The sequence below is a fragment of the Erythrolamprus reginae genome, chromosome 3, assembly GCF_031021105.1.
Source record: "Erythrolamprus reginae isolate rEryReg1 chromosome 3, rEryReg1.hap1, whole genome shotgun sequence".
Taxonomy (NCBI): domain Eukaryota; kingdom Metazoa; phylum Chordata; class Lepidosauria; order Squamata; family Dipsadidae; genus Erythrolamprus; species Erythrolamprus reginae.
The window spans coordinates 259,075,879-259,095,477 of NC_091952.1; the positions used below are offsets into that span (position 1 = coordinate 259,075,879).

General features: G+C 49.2%; 1 protein-coding gene across 2 annotated transcripts in view; it reads left to right on the forward strand.

Annotated features, from left to right (window-relative positions):
• FAM83H (family with sequence similarity 83 member H) overlaps positions 1-19,599 on the forward strand; it is a 35,276-nt gene that overhangs the window by 14,879 nt on the left and 798 nt on the right. Inside the window, exons 3-5 of one of the 2 annotated variants that reach the window (XR_011558770.1) lie at positions 11,999-12,163; positions 12,998-13,122; positions 13,627-16,748. Coding sequence is in view for 1 of the 2 variants with exons in the window: in XM_070748501.1 (XP_070604602.1) it covers positions 11,999-12,163; positions 12,998-13,122; positions 13,627-16,246 (2,910 nt within the window). In the remaining variant the exon portion in view is untranslated. The remainder of the gene's footprint in view (positions 1-11,998; positions 12,164-12,997; positions 13,123-13,626; positions 16,749-19,599) is intronic. The other variant, XM_070748501.1, reaches the window with a different exon arrangement.

Below are 19,599 nucleotides of genomic sequence, written 5' to 3' on the forward strand. Positions count from 1 at the left end.
GGAGACCTCACCTACAAAAAGATATTGACAAAATTGAACGGGTCCAAAGACGGGCTACAAGAATGGTGGAAGGTCTTAAGCATAAAATGTATCAGGAAAGACTTAATGAACTCAATCTGTATAGTCTGGAGGACAGAAGGAAAAGGGGGGACATGATCGAAACATTTAAGGGTTAAATAAGGTTCAGGAGGGAAGTGTTTTTAATAGGAAAGTGAACACAAGAACAAGGGGACACAATCTGAAGTTAGTTGGGGGAAAGATCAAAAGGAACATGAGAAAATATTATTTCACTGAAAGAGTAGTAGATCCTTGGAACAAACTTCCAGCAGACGTGGTTGGTAAATCCACAGTAACTGAATTTAAACATGTCTGGGATAAACATATATCCATTGTAAGATAAAATACAGAAAATAGTATAAGGGCAGACTAGATGGACCATGGGGTCTTTTTCTGCCGTCAGACTTCTATGTTTCCATGTGACAGTTTCTTGCCGCTTCTTCGTTTTGATTTTCAGTTCATTTGTATTTCTGGAGAAGCTTATTTTTCTTTTATTGTGTGAAATGCTAGAGAATCTTGTTTTGTTTTTAAAAGTATTCTACAATTTATTGTTGCATCATGCACAATTTATAGGTTTGTGCCAAATCATAGATTTGTCACAAACCATCTTCTACAGTGGTTGTTTGGAATGCTGTGACATTTCCTTCCTTCCTTCCTCGTTTTACTGAATCATCACAATTCTTGATTTAAGTGAGGCCTCTGACAAAGTTCCATATTATACTCTGCTTAGAAAATGAGTCATGTGGACTACATTTCTATTTATTCATTTGTCTGTCAGAACGTGTACAAGATAATAGGTATGGTATAAACATAAACAAAGGCAAGTAGGCGTAGAGGCAGATCTGGACAACCGGACAGAGTAGGCGCGATGGAGCACTTACGCACACCCCTTGCAGACCCTCTGGGAATGGGACGAGGTCAACTGTAGACAGTCTAAGGTTAAAGTTTTCATAACCTTATAAGGTTAAAGCATCCTGACTTTCCTCCAAGATCATCCCTAAAGGTCCTCTTGGAGGAAAGTCTCCTGTGGAAGGCCTCACATTACCAACTCCAGGCGGTGGCCAGAGTTTGCCTGTAGCACCTCACTCTAACTAATGTGCCACCATGACTCTAGATCTAAATGGTTTCCAAGAAGGAATATGCGGGTTCCCTATTGATGCAAAAGTTGTGACCAAACCAGGGGATGAAGCTGCAGGAAACTATTCCAGGTCATTTGACTCTTAATCGCCCCATCGGGATGTAGCCTGAGCATAACCCAGGCCCTGAAGGATCTGCGTGGGAGGAATCACTAATCACGAAAGACCTCAGTGCCAAAGCCCACTGCAACTACATTGCCAAGAAGGCTTCAAGAGTTGTTAACCTAATCCTACGCAGTTTCTGCTCTGGCAATCTCACACTACTTACCAGAGCTTACAAAACCTTCGCCAGACCCATCCTCGAATACAGCTCATCTTTATACCCTACGGAACTAGACTTTCAATCCTGGGCCTAGAAAGCTTAGAACTACGACATCTCAAACATGATCTAAGTATTGCCCACAAGATCATATGCTGCAACGTCCTGCCTATCAAGGACTACTTCAGCTTCAACCAAAACAACACAAGAGCTCACAATAGATTCAGGCTAAATATTAACTGCTTCAAACTTGACTGTAAAAAAATACAACTTTAGTAATCGAGTTGTCGAAGCATGGAACTCATTACCGGACTCTGTGGTGTCATCCCCTAACCCCCAACATTTTACCCTTAGACTGTCCATGGTTGACCTCTCCAGATTCCTAAGAGGTCAGTAAGGGGTGTGCATCAGTGCACCAGAGTGCCTTCCGTCCCGTGTCCTACTGTCTATCCCGTATCTCCTATATCTTCTCTTCTATCCCTCTAACTTTTCTTCTATTCCCTCATTGATATACTGTACGTTTATTCCTATATTTTCTCTTCTATTCTTTCCTTGATATATTTTACTCGAGTGTGTTCTCTCTAACCTTCATTGTGCATTATTGTGTTTTTGGACAAAACAAACAAGCAAATAAAAATAAAATAAAATAAAATAAATTTCCTGGAAGTGAGGGCTGTGAAACCGGGAGACTCATCCAGGCCTCCCTAGACGGTGGAGGTCTTCTGGCAGCACCAAACTCAATCTGGGAGGGAGTGGACGATCTTCCCAACGTTGTTTTTATGAATCATCTTCCTCTTCATCCCACTTGTTTTTCTTTCTTGGAAAATAATTCCTCTGAATATCCTAAAAATTAGTCTTTTTGCAACCTTTTGCCAGAAAATAGATTTCTATTTATGGATCACTACTCAACTATTTATTTATTTATTTACTTTATTTACTTTATTTGTTTTGTCAAGTACATATTGGAGGTATGTAAAGATATAATAATATTCATATACTGTACATGATATTAGTAACAAGAAAAAATAAGAAGAAACATTAGACAATAATATTCATATACATGATGCTAGTAAAAAAAAAAAAAGAAACATGAGGACAGGGGACGGAAGGCACAGTGGTGCACTTATGCACGCCCCTCACTGACCTCTTAGGAATCGGGAGAGGTCAACAGCGGACAGTGTAAGGGTGAAGTTTTGGGGGTTAGGAGATGATACTACAGAGTCTGGTAGTGAGTTCCAGGCATCAACTGCTCGGTTACTAAAATCGTATTTCCCTGCAGTCAAGTTTGGAGCAGTTTATATTAAGTTTGTATCTGTTGTGTGCTTGTGTGTTGTTGTGGCTGAAGCTGAAGTAATCGTTGACAAAAATGATGTTGTAATAGATGATTGTATGGGCTATGCTTAGGTCGTGTTTAAGGCGACGTAGTTCTAAGTTTTCTAAATTTAGGATTGTGAGTCTAGTTGCGTAGGGTATTCGGTTGCGAGTGGAGGAGTGGAGGAGTGGAGGAGTGGAGGGGTGGAGGAGTGGAGGAGTGGAGGAGTGGAGGGCTCTTCGGGTGAAGGATCTCTGGACATTTTCTAGAGTGTTTATGTCCGAAATGCAGTGTGGGTTCCAGACAGAGGAGCTGTATTCAAGGATTGTTCTGCTGAAAGTTTCGTATGCTCTGGTTAAAAGGGTGAGATTGCCGGAGCAGAAGCTTCGTAGGATTAGGTCCACAACTCTTGAAGCCTTTTTGGCGATGTTGTTGCAGTGGGCTTTGGCACTGAGGTCATTGGATAAGAGTATTCCAAGTCCTTTGACAGAGTGAGGGTCGTCTGTAAGGTCTTGTTTATTCAGCTTGTATTTGGTGTTCTGATTCTTTTCACCAATGTGTAGGACAGAGCATTTGTTGGTTGAAGTTTGGAGTTGACAGATGTTTGACCATTTGGAAAAAAAGTCAAGGTCTTTTGGGACAGTACCTGTGTTATCGGTGGTGTTCAAAAGTTTTACATCATCGGCGAAGAGAACACAATTGCTTGTAATGTGATCACAAAGGTCATTTATGTAGAGTATGAAGAGTGTTGGTCCAAGTACGCTGCCTTGGGGGACACCGCTCTTAACCGGAACAAGGTTAGATATGGCGCTCCCTATTTTGACAACTTCTTATCTGTTTGATAGGAACGCAGTTATCCAACTATGGAGGGATCCTGAGATGCCGTAGAATTTGTTTTAGAAGTAGTTTGTTATGAACCACTGAGTCAAAGGCTTTGCAGAAGTCAATATAAATTGCATCTATAGATTTTCCCTGATTGAGATGTGTAGTCCATATATTTTTGCAGTGAAGGAGTTGCAGGTTGCAAGATAATTTTTCTGAAACCAAATTGTTTGTTAGAGAGTAAGTTATTAGTTTCTAGGTTATTGTGGTCAGCTCTGGCCCAGCTCCTGCCCCAAGGACTGTGGATGTGGGGGAGACATCCACATGTTGCAGGCCTGTTTTGCCCCCCCGGTGGAATCTGATGATGAAGGCTCCTCTGACCAAGAAGACATGAGTGACAGGGAGGAGGAGAGTGTGGCAGACAGCTCAGAAGGAGATCAATTATCTAGCTCCTCCTTGGATTCGGAACAAGAGTTAATGATACAGCCATGCATGCAGAGAGCAATACATAGGCAACTACAACTGAGAGATTATTATCAAAGAAAATGAGGCCACCTGTGGTTGGGTGGGGCTGTGGTAATTAGTGAGGCTGCTATAAAGAGCAGCCTGTGGGTTTGGCCATTGTGGAGGATTATCTGATCGTTTGTTGTGTTTTGTGACTGCTTTACTGACTTCGACCTTTGTGTGCTGATTTTTCCCCGCTTTGAAACTAAACCAGAGCAAAGTGTGTTTCACTTTGTGAAAGAAGAAGGACTGTGAATTGCCTCACAGCTGCAAGCTAAGTATCACAGGACTGATAAGGGACTTGTATAAATTACCAGTTTGTTTGGAGACGAGGGCTCTTTGCTATACCAAAAGAGGGCTTGGTTTAAGTGAATTTTCATTGTAAAGAACATTGTTTTGAATTTTCAAATGTGTGTGTGTGTGAAATTTGTACCTGTGAATTTTTGGGAGGATTCTACCAGAGAGCACAACAGAACATAGGTGGAGAGTAATTGATTGGTTTATGATTGATTCCATGACTTTGCATGTGACATAGCATAGTGAGATTGGTCTGTAGTTTTCAACTAGACTGGAATTTCTTTTTTTGAATATGGGGGTGACTGTTGCTTGTGACCATAGTCCGGAATGATTTTTCAGAGATTATGCTTAGTGGTTCAACTATGGCTGCAGAGAGCTTTTTTAGGAATAATAATAATAATAATAATAATAATAATAATAACAACAACAACAACAACAACAACAACAATTAATAATTTATTAGATTTGTATCCTGCCCCTCTCTGAAGACTCAGGGCAGCTCACAACAATAATAAAACAGTGTGACAATGTAAACAAATCTAATATTAAAAAATATCTTAAAACCCCTCATTTAAAAAAACCATTCAACACACGCATTCCATACATAAAACTATAAAAAGCCTGGGGGAGATGTCTCAATTTCCCCATGCCTGGTGATATAGGTGGGTCTTAAGTAGTTTGTAAAAGACAAGGAGGGTGGGGGCAGTTCTAATCTCTGGGGGGAGTTGATTCCAGAAGGCCGGGGCCACCACAGAGAAGGCTCTTCCCCTGGGGCCCGCCAGATGACATTGTTTAGTTCAGTGTTTCCCAACCGTGGCAATTTGAAGATATCTGGACTTCAATTCCCAGAATTCCCCAGCCAGCATTTGCTGGCTGGGGAATTCTGGGAGTTGAAGTCCAAATATCTTCAAGTTGCCAAGGTTGGGAAACACTGGTTTAGTTGACAGGAACCGGAGAAGGCAAACTCTGTGGGACCTAATCGGCCGCTGGGATTCGTGCGGCAGAAGACGGTCCTGGAGGTATTCTGGTCCGATGCCATGTAGGGCTTTAAAGGTCATTAAAAACACTTTGAATTATGACCGGAAACTGATCAGCAGCCAGTGCAAGCCACGGAGTATTGGAGAGACATGGGCGGACCTAGGTAACCCCACAATGGCTCTCGTGGCCGCATTCTGCCCTCCTCACGAAAGCCAAAAGATGGTTCTCCAATGTTAGCTGTGAATCGAGGAGGACGCCCAAGTTGCGGACCCTCTCCGAGGGGGGCAATAATCCTCCCCCCAGGGTAATGGACGGACAGATGGAATTGTCCTTGGGAGGCAGAACCCACAGCCACTCCATCTTGTCAGGGTTGAGTTTGAGCTTGTTGATATCCATCCAGGCCCCAACAGCCTCCAGGCACTGGCACATCACTTCCACTGCTTAGCTGACTGGACACGGGGTGGAAATGTATAACTGAGTATCATCAGCATACTGATGATACCTGACCCCATGCCCTCGGATGATCTCACCCAGGGGTTTCATGTAGATATTAAATAGCAGGGGGGAGAGGACCGACCCCTGAGGCATCCCACAAGGAGCTCGTCTCCCGTCCTTAGCCGAGGGAGCTCGTCTCTTGCAAATATCCCCTATTTTATGCATTGTAAAGATTGAAACATATGACACAAAACTCAGATTTTCAGGATAGGGGTAGGATTCCTAAATGTTTAAAATATTCCTTATAATTTCAAGAAAGGGGTGGGGTGGGAATAAAAATACAGGACATTTTCAGGTACAGATAAAACAGAAGAGGACAGAGGCTGCAGTCAGTTTGAAAGTCCAGCCAATGCCACTGCTTGCCAGGCTCTTTAGGGGAAGTGACCCCAGAAAAACTCTTAAGGAAATAAAAAGAGGTTACCACTCCCGCGCGTCCCCCTGCCTCAATAGCGACACATGGAGTGAGTGTCCTTTGGGATTTTATTGCTGGCTACATGTAAAAAACCAAAATAAAATTAAAAATCTAATTCTGTACTCATCAATTGCAAAACCAAATTATTTCATAATTGTTTTGATTTCCTGTAACCCTTAACAGCTTCATCTCAAGCTTCATCACAATAATAATAATAATCATAATAATAATCATAATAATAACAACAACAACTTTAGAACACCATCTTTCGGCTGTGGCGAGGAGGGCGTTTGCCCAGGTTTGCCTGGTGCACCAGTTGCGGCCCTATTTGGACAGGGAGTCTTTGCTCACAGTCACTTATGCCCTCATCACCTCGAGGCTCGACTACTGCAATGCTCTCTACATGGGGCTACCTCTGAAGAGTGTTCGGAAACTCCAATTCATCCAAAATGCAGCCGCGTGACCAAGAAATGCCCACATCTCGCCATCACTCTGCGGACTGCATTGGCTACCAATCCATTTCCGGGTACAATTCAAAGTGTTGGTTATGACCTATAAAGCCCTTCATGGCATAGGGCCAGATTATCTCCGAGACCGCCTTATGCCGCACGAATCCCAGAGACCGGTGAGGTCCCACAGAGTTGACCTCCTTAGGGTCCCCTCGACCAAACAATGTCAGCTGGCGGGACCTAGGGGAAGAGCCTTCTCTGTGGGAGCCCCGACCCTCTGGAATCAACTCCCCCCAGAGATTTGCACTGCCCCCACCGTTCTTGCCTTCCGAAAGAGCTTAAAAACTCATCTTTGCCACCAGGCTTGGGACTTTTAGATCCCCCCCCCGACCACTGAATGCTTTAAGTATGATTGCTGAATGTTTGGTCGATAAGTTTTTCTTTTAATTGTTTTTAAATTGTAGTATTAATTGGATTTACATTATTGTTGTTTTTATATATGCCCCGAGTCCTCGGAGGGGGGCGGCATACAAATCCAATTAAATAAATAAACAAACAAACAAATATTATTATTATTATTATTATTATTATTATTATTATTATTATTTGATTTGTATGCCGCCCCTCTCCAAAGACCCAGTGACCATGGGTAATGCCTCCAAAGGGCTACACCGGCCATCCATCTTTGGTCCTGGAGGTGGGGAAACAATAGCCCCCTCTGTGTGTCCACCTAGATCCACACAGCTGAGACTCAACCAACATCTCTCAGCTTTGGCTAGGGGCACCTTTGCCCAGGTTCACCTTGTGCAACAGTTGAAGCCCCACCTGGACCAGGAGGCCCTCCGCACACTCACTCATGCCCTCTCGGCTCGACTACTGCAATGCGCTCTACATGGGGCTACCCTTGAAAAGTGTTCGGAGACTTCAGCTGGTGCAAAACACAGCCACAGGAGCAATTATGGGAGTAGCAAGGTACACACATATCACACCGATGCTCCACGAGCTGCACTGGTTGCTGGGCGGTTTCCGAACACAAATTCAAGGTGTTGGTTATGACCTATAAAGCCCTACATGGCTTGAGACCGGATTATCTCCGGGATGGCCTTCTGCCGCCTACCTCCCAGTGACCAGGAAGACCACTGAGGCTAAGTCATCCGGACATGAATGAGGAACGTCAGTTTGAGTATGTGTCTTTTAAATAAACGTTTTTATCGTTTTAGTATCTATTTTTTACCTGTTGGAAGCCGCCCAAAGTCCTTTGGGAGTTGAATGGCATAAAAATATGTTTAATAAAAAAACGGTGGAAGGTATTAAGCATAAAACGTATCAGGAGAGACTTCATGAACTCCATCTGTATAGTCTGGAGGACATAAGGGAAAAGGGGGGGACACGATCGAATCATTTAAATAGGTTCAAGGTTAAATGTAGGGTTAAATGTTCAAGAGTCTATGGAGAGGGGCGGCATACAAATCTAATAAACAAACAAACAAACAAATAAATAAGATTCGGGAGGGAGTGTTTTTAATAGGAAAGTGAACACAAGAACAAGGGGGCACAGTCTGAAGTTAGTTGGGGGAAAGATCAGAAGCAACATGAGAAAATATTATTTGACTGAAAGAGTAGTAGATTTTATTTATTTATTTATTGGATTTGTATGCTGCCCCTCTCCGGAGACTCGGGGCGGCTAACAGCAATAATAAGACAGCGTATAACAATAATCCAATACTAAAAACAATTAAAACCCATTATAATAAAAAACCAAACATACATACAGACATACCATGCATACAATTGTAAAGGCCTAGGGGGAAAGGGTATCTCAATTCCCCCATGCCTGACAGCAGAGGTGGGTTTTAAGGAGCTTACAAAGGCGAGGAGGGTGGGGGCAATTCTAATCTCTGGGGGGAGTTGGTTCCAGAGGGCCGGGGCCGCCACAGAGAAGGCTCTTCCCCTGGGTCCCGCCAAGCGACATTCTTTAGTTGACGGGACCCGGAGAAGACCCACTCTGTGCTCTGGGCTTTATAGGTCAAACTTCCAGCAGACGTGGTTGGCCAATCCACAGGAATCCATGGAAGTATATCCAGGAATCCAGGTCAATCCATGTTGTGAGCCGCTCCAAGTCTTCAGAGAGGGGCGGCATACAAGTCTAATAAATTATTATTAATTATTATTAACTGAATTGAAACATGCCTGGGATAAACATAGATCCATCCCAATACAGGAAATAGTGTAAGGGCAGACTAGATGGACCAGGAGGTCTTTTTCTGCCGTCAATCTTCTGTGTTTTTATAAATACATCTCATTTAGACTTCCCTAAATAAAATATTTTTAAAAACGCCTACAAGATCAGGACTATCAGTCCCCATAAATTGACTTCGAATTCTTAGCTAGTGCTTCAGAAACATTTTGAGAATAAAAATTACACAGTGATTTATAAGGGGAGTCATCAACGTACAACCACAATTGACCCCAAAATTTCTGTGAAATACTTTTAAAGTGAATCACTACAGTTGTTAAGTTAGTAACCTGGTTGTTAGGTGAATCTGGCTTTCCCATTGACTTTGCTTGTCACACAACCTGGGACCCTGCAGCTGTCACAAATGTCAGTCAATTGCCAAGTGCCTGAATTTTGATCCTGTGACTCTGGTGATGTTGCGACGGTCGTAGGCGCGAAAAATGGTCCAGAGTCACTTTTTGCTGTTGTACCATCAAACCAGTGCTGACTTCCTACCGGCTTGGACTGGTTTGGGAGAACCGTGACTAGAAGTGCACTGATGTGCCTATCGTCCCCTGTCCAATTGTCTTCCCTTATCTTATATATCATACATATTCTCTCCCTATCTATCTATCTATCTATCTATCTATCTATCTATCTATATCTATATCTATATCTATATCTATATATATATCTATATATATATACAGTATATATACAGTACAATATATACAGTATATATACAGTACAATATCATATATATTCTCTCCTTATCTCTTATATCATATATATTCTCTCCCTCCCATCTACTTCTCTTCTTTTTTACTTTCTATCTTTATATATATTACTTAATGTCTATTCTCTTCCATATGTATTGTATATTGGACAAAGAATAAATAAATAAATAAGTCTTCAGAGAGGGGCGGCATACAAATCTAAGTAATAAATAAATAAATAAATAAATAATAAATAAATAAAATAAACTTGGCATGGCTCCCATCTCTGGCTGGCCACGCCTCCGAACCAGCCCCCGCTGAGGCCCACTTGCCCCACCTTGCCTTCACCACGCGCACCCAGAGCCCTCCTGCCTACATGCAGCTAAGCCCCCCCTGCTGGCCTCATCCCCCCCTCCCCACCCACCAGCGCCTCTCGAAGCTGCGGATGTTGCAACCGGAGCAGGAATGGGCAGCTCGGTGAGCATGGCGGCTATGTGGCTACAAAGGTTGCCGTCCGGCCGGCTCCCCACTCCCTCCCGAAGCCGCTGGCATTGCAGCCATTGTGAGGAAGGGGGGGACAGCTCGGCAAGCTTGGCAACCACGTAGCTGCGGAGATTGCCACTGTCCTGGCTCCCCCTCTCCCTGCCCACCAGCGCCTCTGAGATTTGCAGCTTCATGGCTACAGAGGTTGGCAGGCCGGCTCCCTCTCTCCCTGCCGGCCAGCGCCTCCCGAAGAGCGCCTCTGCCGATGGGTGACGGGCGGGTGATGCTCAGTTAGGGCGAGGTTGGCATGCTCCCAGCCGCACCCTGCGATGCCTCCACCAGCTCAGGAAACACTTCAGGAAGTGCTGGCCGGCAAGGAGACAGGGAGTTGGCCCAGCAACCTTTGTAGCCATGCGGCTGCAAATCTTGCCCAGCCAGCTTCCCCCTTCCTGCTGACCAGCGCCTCAGTATAAAAATTGTGGGCATGGCAGGGAAGGTAGGGAGCAAGCGTTGCGGCCACGTAGCTGCGGAAGTTACCACTGTCCCGGCTCCCTCTCTCCGGCACTTCCTGAAGCACCTCCGGAGGAGGCAGAGGCATCGCAGGGTGCAGCTGGGGGCACGATAACCCTGCCCTCCCTGGGGAAAGGTCGGCTGCTGGTCGGCGCCCCCCAGGCAGAGCGGCTCTGTATGGCCCGAGTGCCAGCCTATGCCGTTGTCACAGCCTCTGTCCGCCTCCCCCTCCCCCCCACCTGGCTGGCTCCCAAGCTAGGGGGCAGTGGCAAGTTTCCCCTGCGAGCCTGAGCATGGCTGTCCAGGAGCGTGGCAGCAATGGTGGCCCTGCACCCACGCACATTCGGTTGAGGGCGAGCTGGTTTCATCAGTTTCCATCCATTGCTTCTTGTTTTGCTTTGGAAAATACATCCCTCTCTCCCCCCCCCCCCCGGTCTTTCTGGCAGCCCCTTAAAAGCCTCTTGCCCCTCATTCTTGTGCAAAGCATGGGAGCCGCTTCCTCCTTTCAGTGGTCCATGAAAGTTCATCTATAGTATGCAGGTGATAAAGTTGAAAAAAAGGTGAACAACATTTTTACAGAATTATAGATATGTGGAGGCTGGGATTGGGTTGGCCACGCCCACCCAGTCACACGACCATGAAGCCATGCCCACAAAATAAGTCACTACCCGTTTCAGTCACTAAATATAACTTCTCCTTGTAAGTTGCAGACTACCTGTAGTATGATATTATGCATAAAAATCTACACTTATTCTCCATAGAGCACAATGTTTGGAACATTTACAAAATTCACATTTACAAAACTCTCAAATTCTTTTGTAAAAGTTGAGCAAAGTTAAAAGTATTTAATATTCACATTGGCATCCACATTAGCTCCCTATGAATTTTGTTAGGGCTTAATCCCCTTTCCATACCCAGACCCTGGACGATATACCGGTCAGTTGCTGTGGTTGCTCCTGGATCACTTTCTCCTGGAAGGCATTGTCACTGTCCTCTCCAGCAAAACTGCCATGAGCGTCTTAGTGATCTGCAGGGCGGTGTGGCACAGCCGGGGGCTCCCCTCCGCACCCCTGGACCCTCCAAACGGACATTCCCGGGGCCTCCACGGAGGGAGAACTGGTATCCTCGGGGGCTGTGGGTTGACAAGCCGGCCAGAGGAAACTCGGGGTCCCCGGTTTGGGGAAAGGGAGCTCGCGCAGTGTGGCTGCTGCTCTCCTCTGGTCCAAAGCGGACTGACTCAGACGAGAGCAGTGGACGGCCGGGAGGCCGGGTGCCACTCAAGGGGAGGCCACGCCTGGAGGCGGCCAGTCTATCTGCGGGGGTCGTAACCTGAGCTTTTTCCTCCTGTCTCAGGTGATTGCAATTGTCATGGACGTTTTCACCGATGTGGACCTCTTGAGCGAGGTGCTGGAGGCGGCTGCGCGCAGAGTTCCCGTGTACATCCTGCTTGACGAGATGCACGCCCAGCTCTTCCTGGACATGGCTGCCAAGTGCAGAGTGAACCTCAACTTTGTGGAAGTGAGCACACAAATGGGTCCCTGGGGGGGGGGTTGGAGAGGGCAGGACAAGGTGCCAGCCCACTGGAGGTCTGCAAGGCCAAAGGAGAAGCTTCTTTGATGGGGACAAGGGAGCCTGGTCCCGCTTGAGCAGAAGGATGGATTGGGAGACCTCCAAGCGGCCCCCTCCTCATTCTCCTGTTGTGCTGCTGATGTCTTTGTGTGGCCCTGCTGCAATAAAGCACCGACTCTCAGCGGCTGATGTTGTACAACCTAGGCCGGCTAATGACATGTCAACCTAGCCTACGATCGGCACTGACTCACCTCTGTCTAATGTTTGGTTCACTGTGTTGTGTGAACCCGGAAGACTGGATCGAGTAGATCGTGATTTGATAGAAATAGGAAAGCGTGCTTTGAGATCACAGGGTTAACAGGGCAACGTCTTATCTCATTCCAATGGACCTTGTGACCCTGCGTCCACCCTGCAAGAGGGTTTTCTGGCCGTGTGCCAGTTTCAGGAATAGTTTCTCATAGGGGGAGAAATACAAGGGTTAAGAACTGTGTCACAGAAACAACAGCACAAACGTCTGCTGCCCTCTGGAAGGACTGACACGAGAGACCCCTAGGGACAGGCGGGGGTCTTTTCCACGCACACACACACACACCCCTCAACCCAGCTGATCCTGTTCTGGTTCCCCCCCAGCCCCCCCTCAACCCAGCTTCCACCCTGCTCAAGGCTCTTTGCGCGGGTCGGAGGCTGTCGGGACGGCTGCTTGAAGGCCCAAGAGGGGGAAGGTGGGACCGGAAGCGTGGTGTCGGGCACCTGCTGACCAACCTCTTCTTTCTCCCTCTGCAGTTCCTGCGCGTGAGGACAGTCTCGGGCCCCACCTACTACTGCCGTACGGGGATGTCGTTCAAGGGCCACGTGAAAGAGAAGTTCTTGCTGGTGGACTGCATGGTGGTGCTGAGTGGCAGCTATAGGTGAGCGGGGGAGGGCGCGGCCTCATCGTGGGCATACTAACAAGAACACAGAGCGGGTCAGCAACTCGCACGTGGCTCTTCCATCCTACTGCTGCGGCTCCCGAGCTTTCGGTTAGGACAGGCAGAGGGAAAAGGACGCCACACTAGCGGAAGACTCTATGGTGGTGGGGACCGGACTTCCGGTCAGCAGAGGAGAAAGGGTGCCGCTCTAGGAGGGGACTCTGTGGTAGCGGTGGGGATGGTGGTGGGGAACTGGGCTCCAGAATTGGACGGGGTGCCTACGGTTAGACCTTTGTGGCTCTTTGGGTGTTTAAGGCTGCCCTCCAACTTCCCTTTCCTCAGAAGAAAGTAAGACCTGGCCATGTAGCCTGGGACCCTCGAGGCCCCACGGCCCAGGGAAACCAGGGGTGGGGTCTCTGCCTGGAGGGGTCCAGGGCGTGGCAGGGCTAAGCGCGGTGGGCTGCTCATGCCAGAGACTCATTCTTCCTCCTGCTTCCTTCGCAGCTTCATGTGGTCCTTTGAGAAGATCCACCGGAGCATCGCTCATATCTTCCAGGGGGAGCTGGTGGCCAGCTTCGACGAGGAATTCCGCATCCTTTTCGCCCAGTCCGACCCGCTGGTCCCTCCGTCCAACGTCTTGGTGAGGACAGAGACTCCGGTGGGGCCCTACGGCATGGCCCCCTTTGGCAACAACAACATGATGCCCTTCTTCCCAAAGAAGCCTCAGCTGCTCCTCCCCCGAGAGGACAGCCTCTTCTCACCTTTCGTGGACCGGATAGACCCGGACAGGTACTTCCTGTCGTCTTTAAGGAGAGACGACATGATGCGTCACACCTTGGAGGGTTCAGCCATGCGCATGTACTCCAAAAAAATGGAGATGGAGAACTGCCAGGCGGACCCTCTCCGGGGGTACCTCCGTTCCAAGCAGCTGGAAATGGACTCCTTTAAAAGGCACAGCTTTGCCGAAGGCACCTTTGAGAACTTTCAGTCCACCAAGCAGTTTTCTAAGCAGTTGTACATGAACAATTTGGACGAATTTAAAATTCAGTCCAGTCATTTTCAAAAAGATCAGTTTTATCAGTATCAGTTTGAACATCCCCATGGGGCAAACAGGCCCCAGGGGCTCTTTGAAAGAATCCGAGGAGGCAGGCTGGGATTCAATGAGCCAGAAGATTACGCAGACGGATTTAGGTGTCCAGAACTGGAATCCGGTCTCCCCCAAGACGGGTATCCATTGCGGCTGGACTACGTGCCTTCCAACGCTTCCAAAGAGGTGCGACACGGCTCTGATCACCTGAACCCCGGCGGGAACGGTCTCCTTGGCCTCCCGTCCCTGCGGAGGCAGAACATGGGGCAGAAGTTCATGTGCCAGACCTCCCCAACCCAGAAGCAGAGCACGGAGCAGAGGCTCTTCCTGCATGACCAGGGCCCCGACGGGGAGCAGGACAAGAAGGTCCAGGAGAACAGGGCAGGGCTGCGCAACTGGAGGATCTCCTCCTACCTCAGCGGGTACCAGTCTGACCCGGGGGAGGACGGCCTCCCGATGCCCATGGAGTCGGAGGGGCACAACGAGGGGCTAGGCCCTCCAGAACCGCTCGCGAGGTATCCCAGTGACCTCCTCCCCACGTTCAAGCCTCCGCTTCCACTTCCGAATGCCAAAGACATTTCCGGGACCGAGAGATTGCCAGAAGAAACCTCGGTGGTGAAGCAGGACCCCTTCAGGAGCAGGATAAATCCCTTGATCCAGAGGAGTTCGCGGCTTAGGTCTTCTCTCATTTTCAGTGCTGCCAAACTGGACCAGCCAAACTCGTCTGCTGAGAAGGTCCAAATGGTGCACAAAGAGCAGACCTCCACCGAAATGACCAAGGAGGCAGAAACCATTAAAGCCGGCACCGTCTCCAAAGTGGCCGAGCTGCTGGAAAAGTACAAGTCGGTGGGGAAGGACTCACAAAGCACCACCCTCAGCCACACCAAAGCCGTGTCTGCCTTTCTCCAGGAAGAGTCCCAGAATGCGGGGAGAAAGGGCACCACCTCGGTGCAGTACAAGATCCTGGAGAGCCGGGTGCTGGACTCCAAAGACTCCTTCAGCCCTTACAAGCTGCACCCGGAGTCGGGGGAGCCGTTTGGAGCCTCTGCCTCAGCCACCGACCCTGCGGGCTTCCACGGCGGCAACAAGGCGGAGAAGCTGGCCTCTCGATTCTACCCAGCTGACCAACCCGGTCTCCCTCCAGAGAAGGAGAGCTTGATATTTGTGGGAGAAACTCCGAAATGTGCCATAGCAGACAGGACGGAGAGCGTCCCTGCCAGAGGAGGAGACGGGTCTGAAGCCGAAGTCCCCAAGCCAGCACCGGCCCCGGTGGGCACCCTCTCCTCCAGGAACCAGGGCTCGGACAGCTCTCTCAGCAAGCCCGACGAAGAGAGCGGCAAGCAGGAACAGAGTCCCAGAGAGTTTTTCAGGAGAGGGTCCCTCAAGCTGAAGCAGCTGCTGAGCCCCAAGGCTGAGAAAAAACCAGAGGAGGAAGCAGGCCTGGAGGGCTGGAAGCCAGAGAAGCTGAGCGCAGGAGCCCCCCTCAAGCGAGCGCCCAGGTGCGATTCTCAGGAGGTTATAGAAGAGGAGAAATCCCCCAAACTGCCTGCCCCTGGGCCTGCCCTCCGGCCGAACCCAGCGCCCCAGCCGCGACTGCCCTCCTCCGCGGCCAACGTCCTCTACAGCAGCAACCTCCGAGACGACACGAAGGTCATTCTGGAGCAAATCTCAGCCCACAGCCAGAAGAACCGGGCAGAGGTGGTGGCCAGGCAGCTCCCGGCAGCCAGCAACCCTGAGGTGTCCAGGTCCACCACCAGCCTAGACCGCAAAGGGGACGAGAGGAACACGGGGATCGGCAGGTCCGAAAGCTTTGGGAGCCACAAGCGGGGCCTGCAGAGGGAGGCGTCGGAGGACCGGGACTCCCTGCTGAAGAGGATGGAGAGCATGAGGAAGGAGAAGCGCGTCTACAGCCGCTTTGAGGTCTTCTGCAAGAAGGAGGAGCAAGGCGGGGAGGAGGAATACGAGGCAGACGCCAAGGACAAGAAGATGGGGAAGTTCATGCCAAAACTCTTGGGGTCCTTCAAAACCAAAAAATGACTTTGAGGAGGCTGCTGCTGGGGAGGCCCTGCCTGAGACCCAGGTGTGTGGCTGCCCATCCTCGGCAGACCTTCCATCCCCAAGCCCATTCTAGCAGCTGGACAGCTGGGCTGGGGGAGAGGGGAAGGGGGGGTACCAAGCAGGATTAAATGGCCACGGGGGAAACTAAGAGGCCAGCACCCCACTAGAGTATAATTTTTTTTGGAGGGGCTGGAGATTAGTCCCACAACTAGGAACCACGCCCCCCCTCCGGGCAGGGGAGAAAAACACACCAATAAGATGAACAAAGAGGGGGCAGTTGTCACCACGGCTGCTTTTCCCACAAGTACCATTTGAGACCCCAATTCTTGGGGGCCCAGCTCAGGACAGCCATCCTGCCCACCATTCCACTGGACCCTTTCTTTATGGGGAAGGTCAATTTGAGGTGGGGGGGCGGAAGAAAGAGAGGCAGGACTAAGGAATCCAGAAGGGGAGGTGAAGCCACCCGAGAAAAACAAAAGAGGTGAGCAGGTCCCATTCATTACAGGAGTGCTGCCCAAACCGGCGTGAATGGCACCCAAGGTCATCACCCAACCGTAACCGAGCCTCTTACGTTGACTTGAGGTGGTTTTCTCGCACTGGGCGAAAGGGACTTCTGGACAGGTGGCTTTGAGTAAGGAAGGAAAGTTGCGGGGGAATCTTTTGGCTAGATGACCGTCTTGCTGGAAGACCTCCAGTAAAGGAGAATTTGCCTCCCCGGCCAGCCTGGCTTCCCCCTGACCGCTGTCTTTGTTCTTTGGGCAGGCTGGTCCTGGTCCTGCCCTCTGACAGCCCTTCAGATATCGGGGGGGGGGGGGGGGCTGCCCTCGTGCATCTCCTATCCAGCTCTCCCACCATCCCCCCTGGAGCCAGGACTCCACCTAGGGGGTTGGCCAGGGCGGGACCTTTGCTTCTCGGGATTCGGACTTTTGGGGTGCTGTAAATGCACCCAGCTTCTCATGTATGGTTGATGAGAACCCCAAGGTCACGTGTACGGTCATCAAGTCTTCCCTAGAATTGTGCCGTACGTGTTTCCCGCCAAGATGCAGAACTCGGCAATGCTCCCACTCTAAACTCTTCATTTCAGCTCAGTGTTCGTGTTGCTCTAAATCTTTTCACATCTTCTCTCCCAAGATTTCTACCCACTCAATTCTTTCCTCCAAACCTTTGATAAAATGAGCTCCGAGCCTCAACCACCACCACCCTGCCCCCCCCCCCACTGGAGCTTTAGGGCTGGGGGAAACTACTGTAAAATGGACTCACCGTTGGCTGAATGGTTGCACCCCCAAAAGTGCTTTCAGCTGCTCCCCTTTACGAGGGGCCTACAACCTGGTGGGCTTTATTTTTTGACACGTCTGTTGTTCCTCTTTCCACGTTCTGTATGAATCTCTTTTTCTCTCTGGCATTTGAAATAACTCCTGCACGTCCTTTCTGGCTTCCTCAGATTTCCCCGTTTCTCTTTGGTTGACTTAATTCTGACAGTCCGTTAGAGAATTTCTTAGAATTCTTCTCATCCTTCTTGGATTGTTTACTTCTTCAGGACTTCAAGTAATTGGGTCTCACTATCTTCCCTTGGAATTTGGATAATTCATTCCAAAAATTTATCTTTTCAGTTCCTCTTCCAGGTACTACAAACTCAAAGACAACCTTGTAACTTTGCCTAAAGTTTCAGTTATCTCCACTTTCTTGTGAATGAGGGTCTTGGGCCAGATTGATGAATGAAGCTCTTGGCAAAACAGGGCAAAAGTTTACTCAGATTTATTCAGGATTTGATTTGGCAAATCCCCACTGATATCAGGATAATTGAAATCTCCCGCTATTATTGACACCCATAGGATTGGAAGTGGGAAGGGACACCCCAGCCACCCAGCCGCCTTCCCTGAAATGCCCTTTCGTGTGCCTGACCACCTGTTTTTCCTCCTCTTCCTCCTCCCTGTGTTACATCACTCTCCTCCGAAGGTCTTCTAACCTGTCCGTATTCTGGATATTTTGGTCTGAAATCATTTGCCCTTGTTATGTGGTCTCACCAGCCAGCGTGTAGCGACCACAATTGTTGCCCATCAATTCTCAGCAAGGGTTGAAGGTGAGGGGGGGGGGGGGGCACCTGCTTGCGTTCCGAGTTTTTTTCCCCATTTGGCTCCCAGGAGCTCATCTTCTCGGCCAGAACCTAGAGCCTAGACCGAGCCACCACCCACAGTCCTCCAAAGGGCTCCAGCTCAGGTAGCGCCTCTTCTTGGGGGGAGATGGAAGAGGGTTCATCCCCAGAGGAGTCCTGCTGAGGAGGTGGAGGAGGAAGGATGTCCCCTCGGGCAGGGAAAGCACCTTGAAGCGTCCGTCCACAGATGGGCAGCACCGCTGAGCTTCGAAGGAAGAGCTCTGAGGAGGGAGGGATGGGAGGAGCTGCTCGCACCCAGGACCTCCCTCCCCAGCCTCCCACGTGGGGCGTGGGGAGATGGTTCCCCGGTTTCCTTCCTTGGGGAGGGGAGTCCCACGGGCTCATTCCCAGTGAGCTCTGGTGCAGGCGAGAGAGCACGCAGCCTGCTTTCTCCTTAGGTCAAGGGTCAAGGGCCAGGAACGAACACAGCCCTGCAAAGGAATGTTAAAGAACACCCATTTAACTCTCTTTTGCTGGCCCTTGGAGTTCATGGGACTGGCCAGAAGTGAGTCTCGGCACACGAATAGGAGTCCCCGGGTGTCTCCAAAACAGGGATGGAAAAGCCCTGGAGGTGGTCAAGGTAAACAGTTGTGAATCTGACTCATGCCAGTGACCCATGTGGTATTAGCAAGACCCACGAGGGAAATTAGCTGGCATCACCTTTGTCCACTCTGTTGTGACTTAACATCTAGTTTTTAAGAGTGTGGTTCAATACATTGTTCCCGACCAGAAGACTGTGTTAATTCAGTCTCCAAGTGAGGTGTGTCATGTGAACATTGTCCCCACCTTCCCAAATGGGGAGCAACCTAAGTTATTGCTATTTCTCCCTGCCCCCGCCCCTCCCCCTTCTCTCTCCCCCCCCCCCCCCAACTGATCTCATAGAAACATAGAAGATTGACGGCAGAAAAAGACCTCCTGGTCCATCCAGTCTGCCCTTATACCATTTCCTGTATTTTATCTTCGGATGGATCTATCCCAGACCTGTTTACATTCAGTGACTATGGACTGGCCAACCACGTCTGCTCTTTCAGTAAAATAATACTTTCTTCTCACGTTGCTTCTGATCTTTCCCCCAACTGACCTCAGATTGTGCCCCCTTGTTCTTCTGTTCACTTCCCTCCTGAACCTTATTTAACCCTTTAACACATTTAAATGTTTCGATCATGTCCCCCCTTTCCCT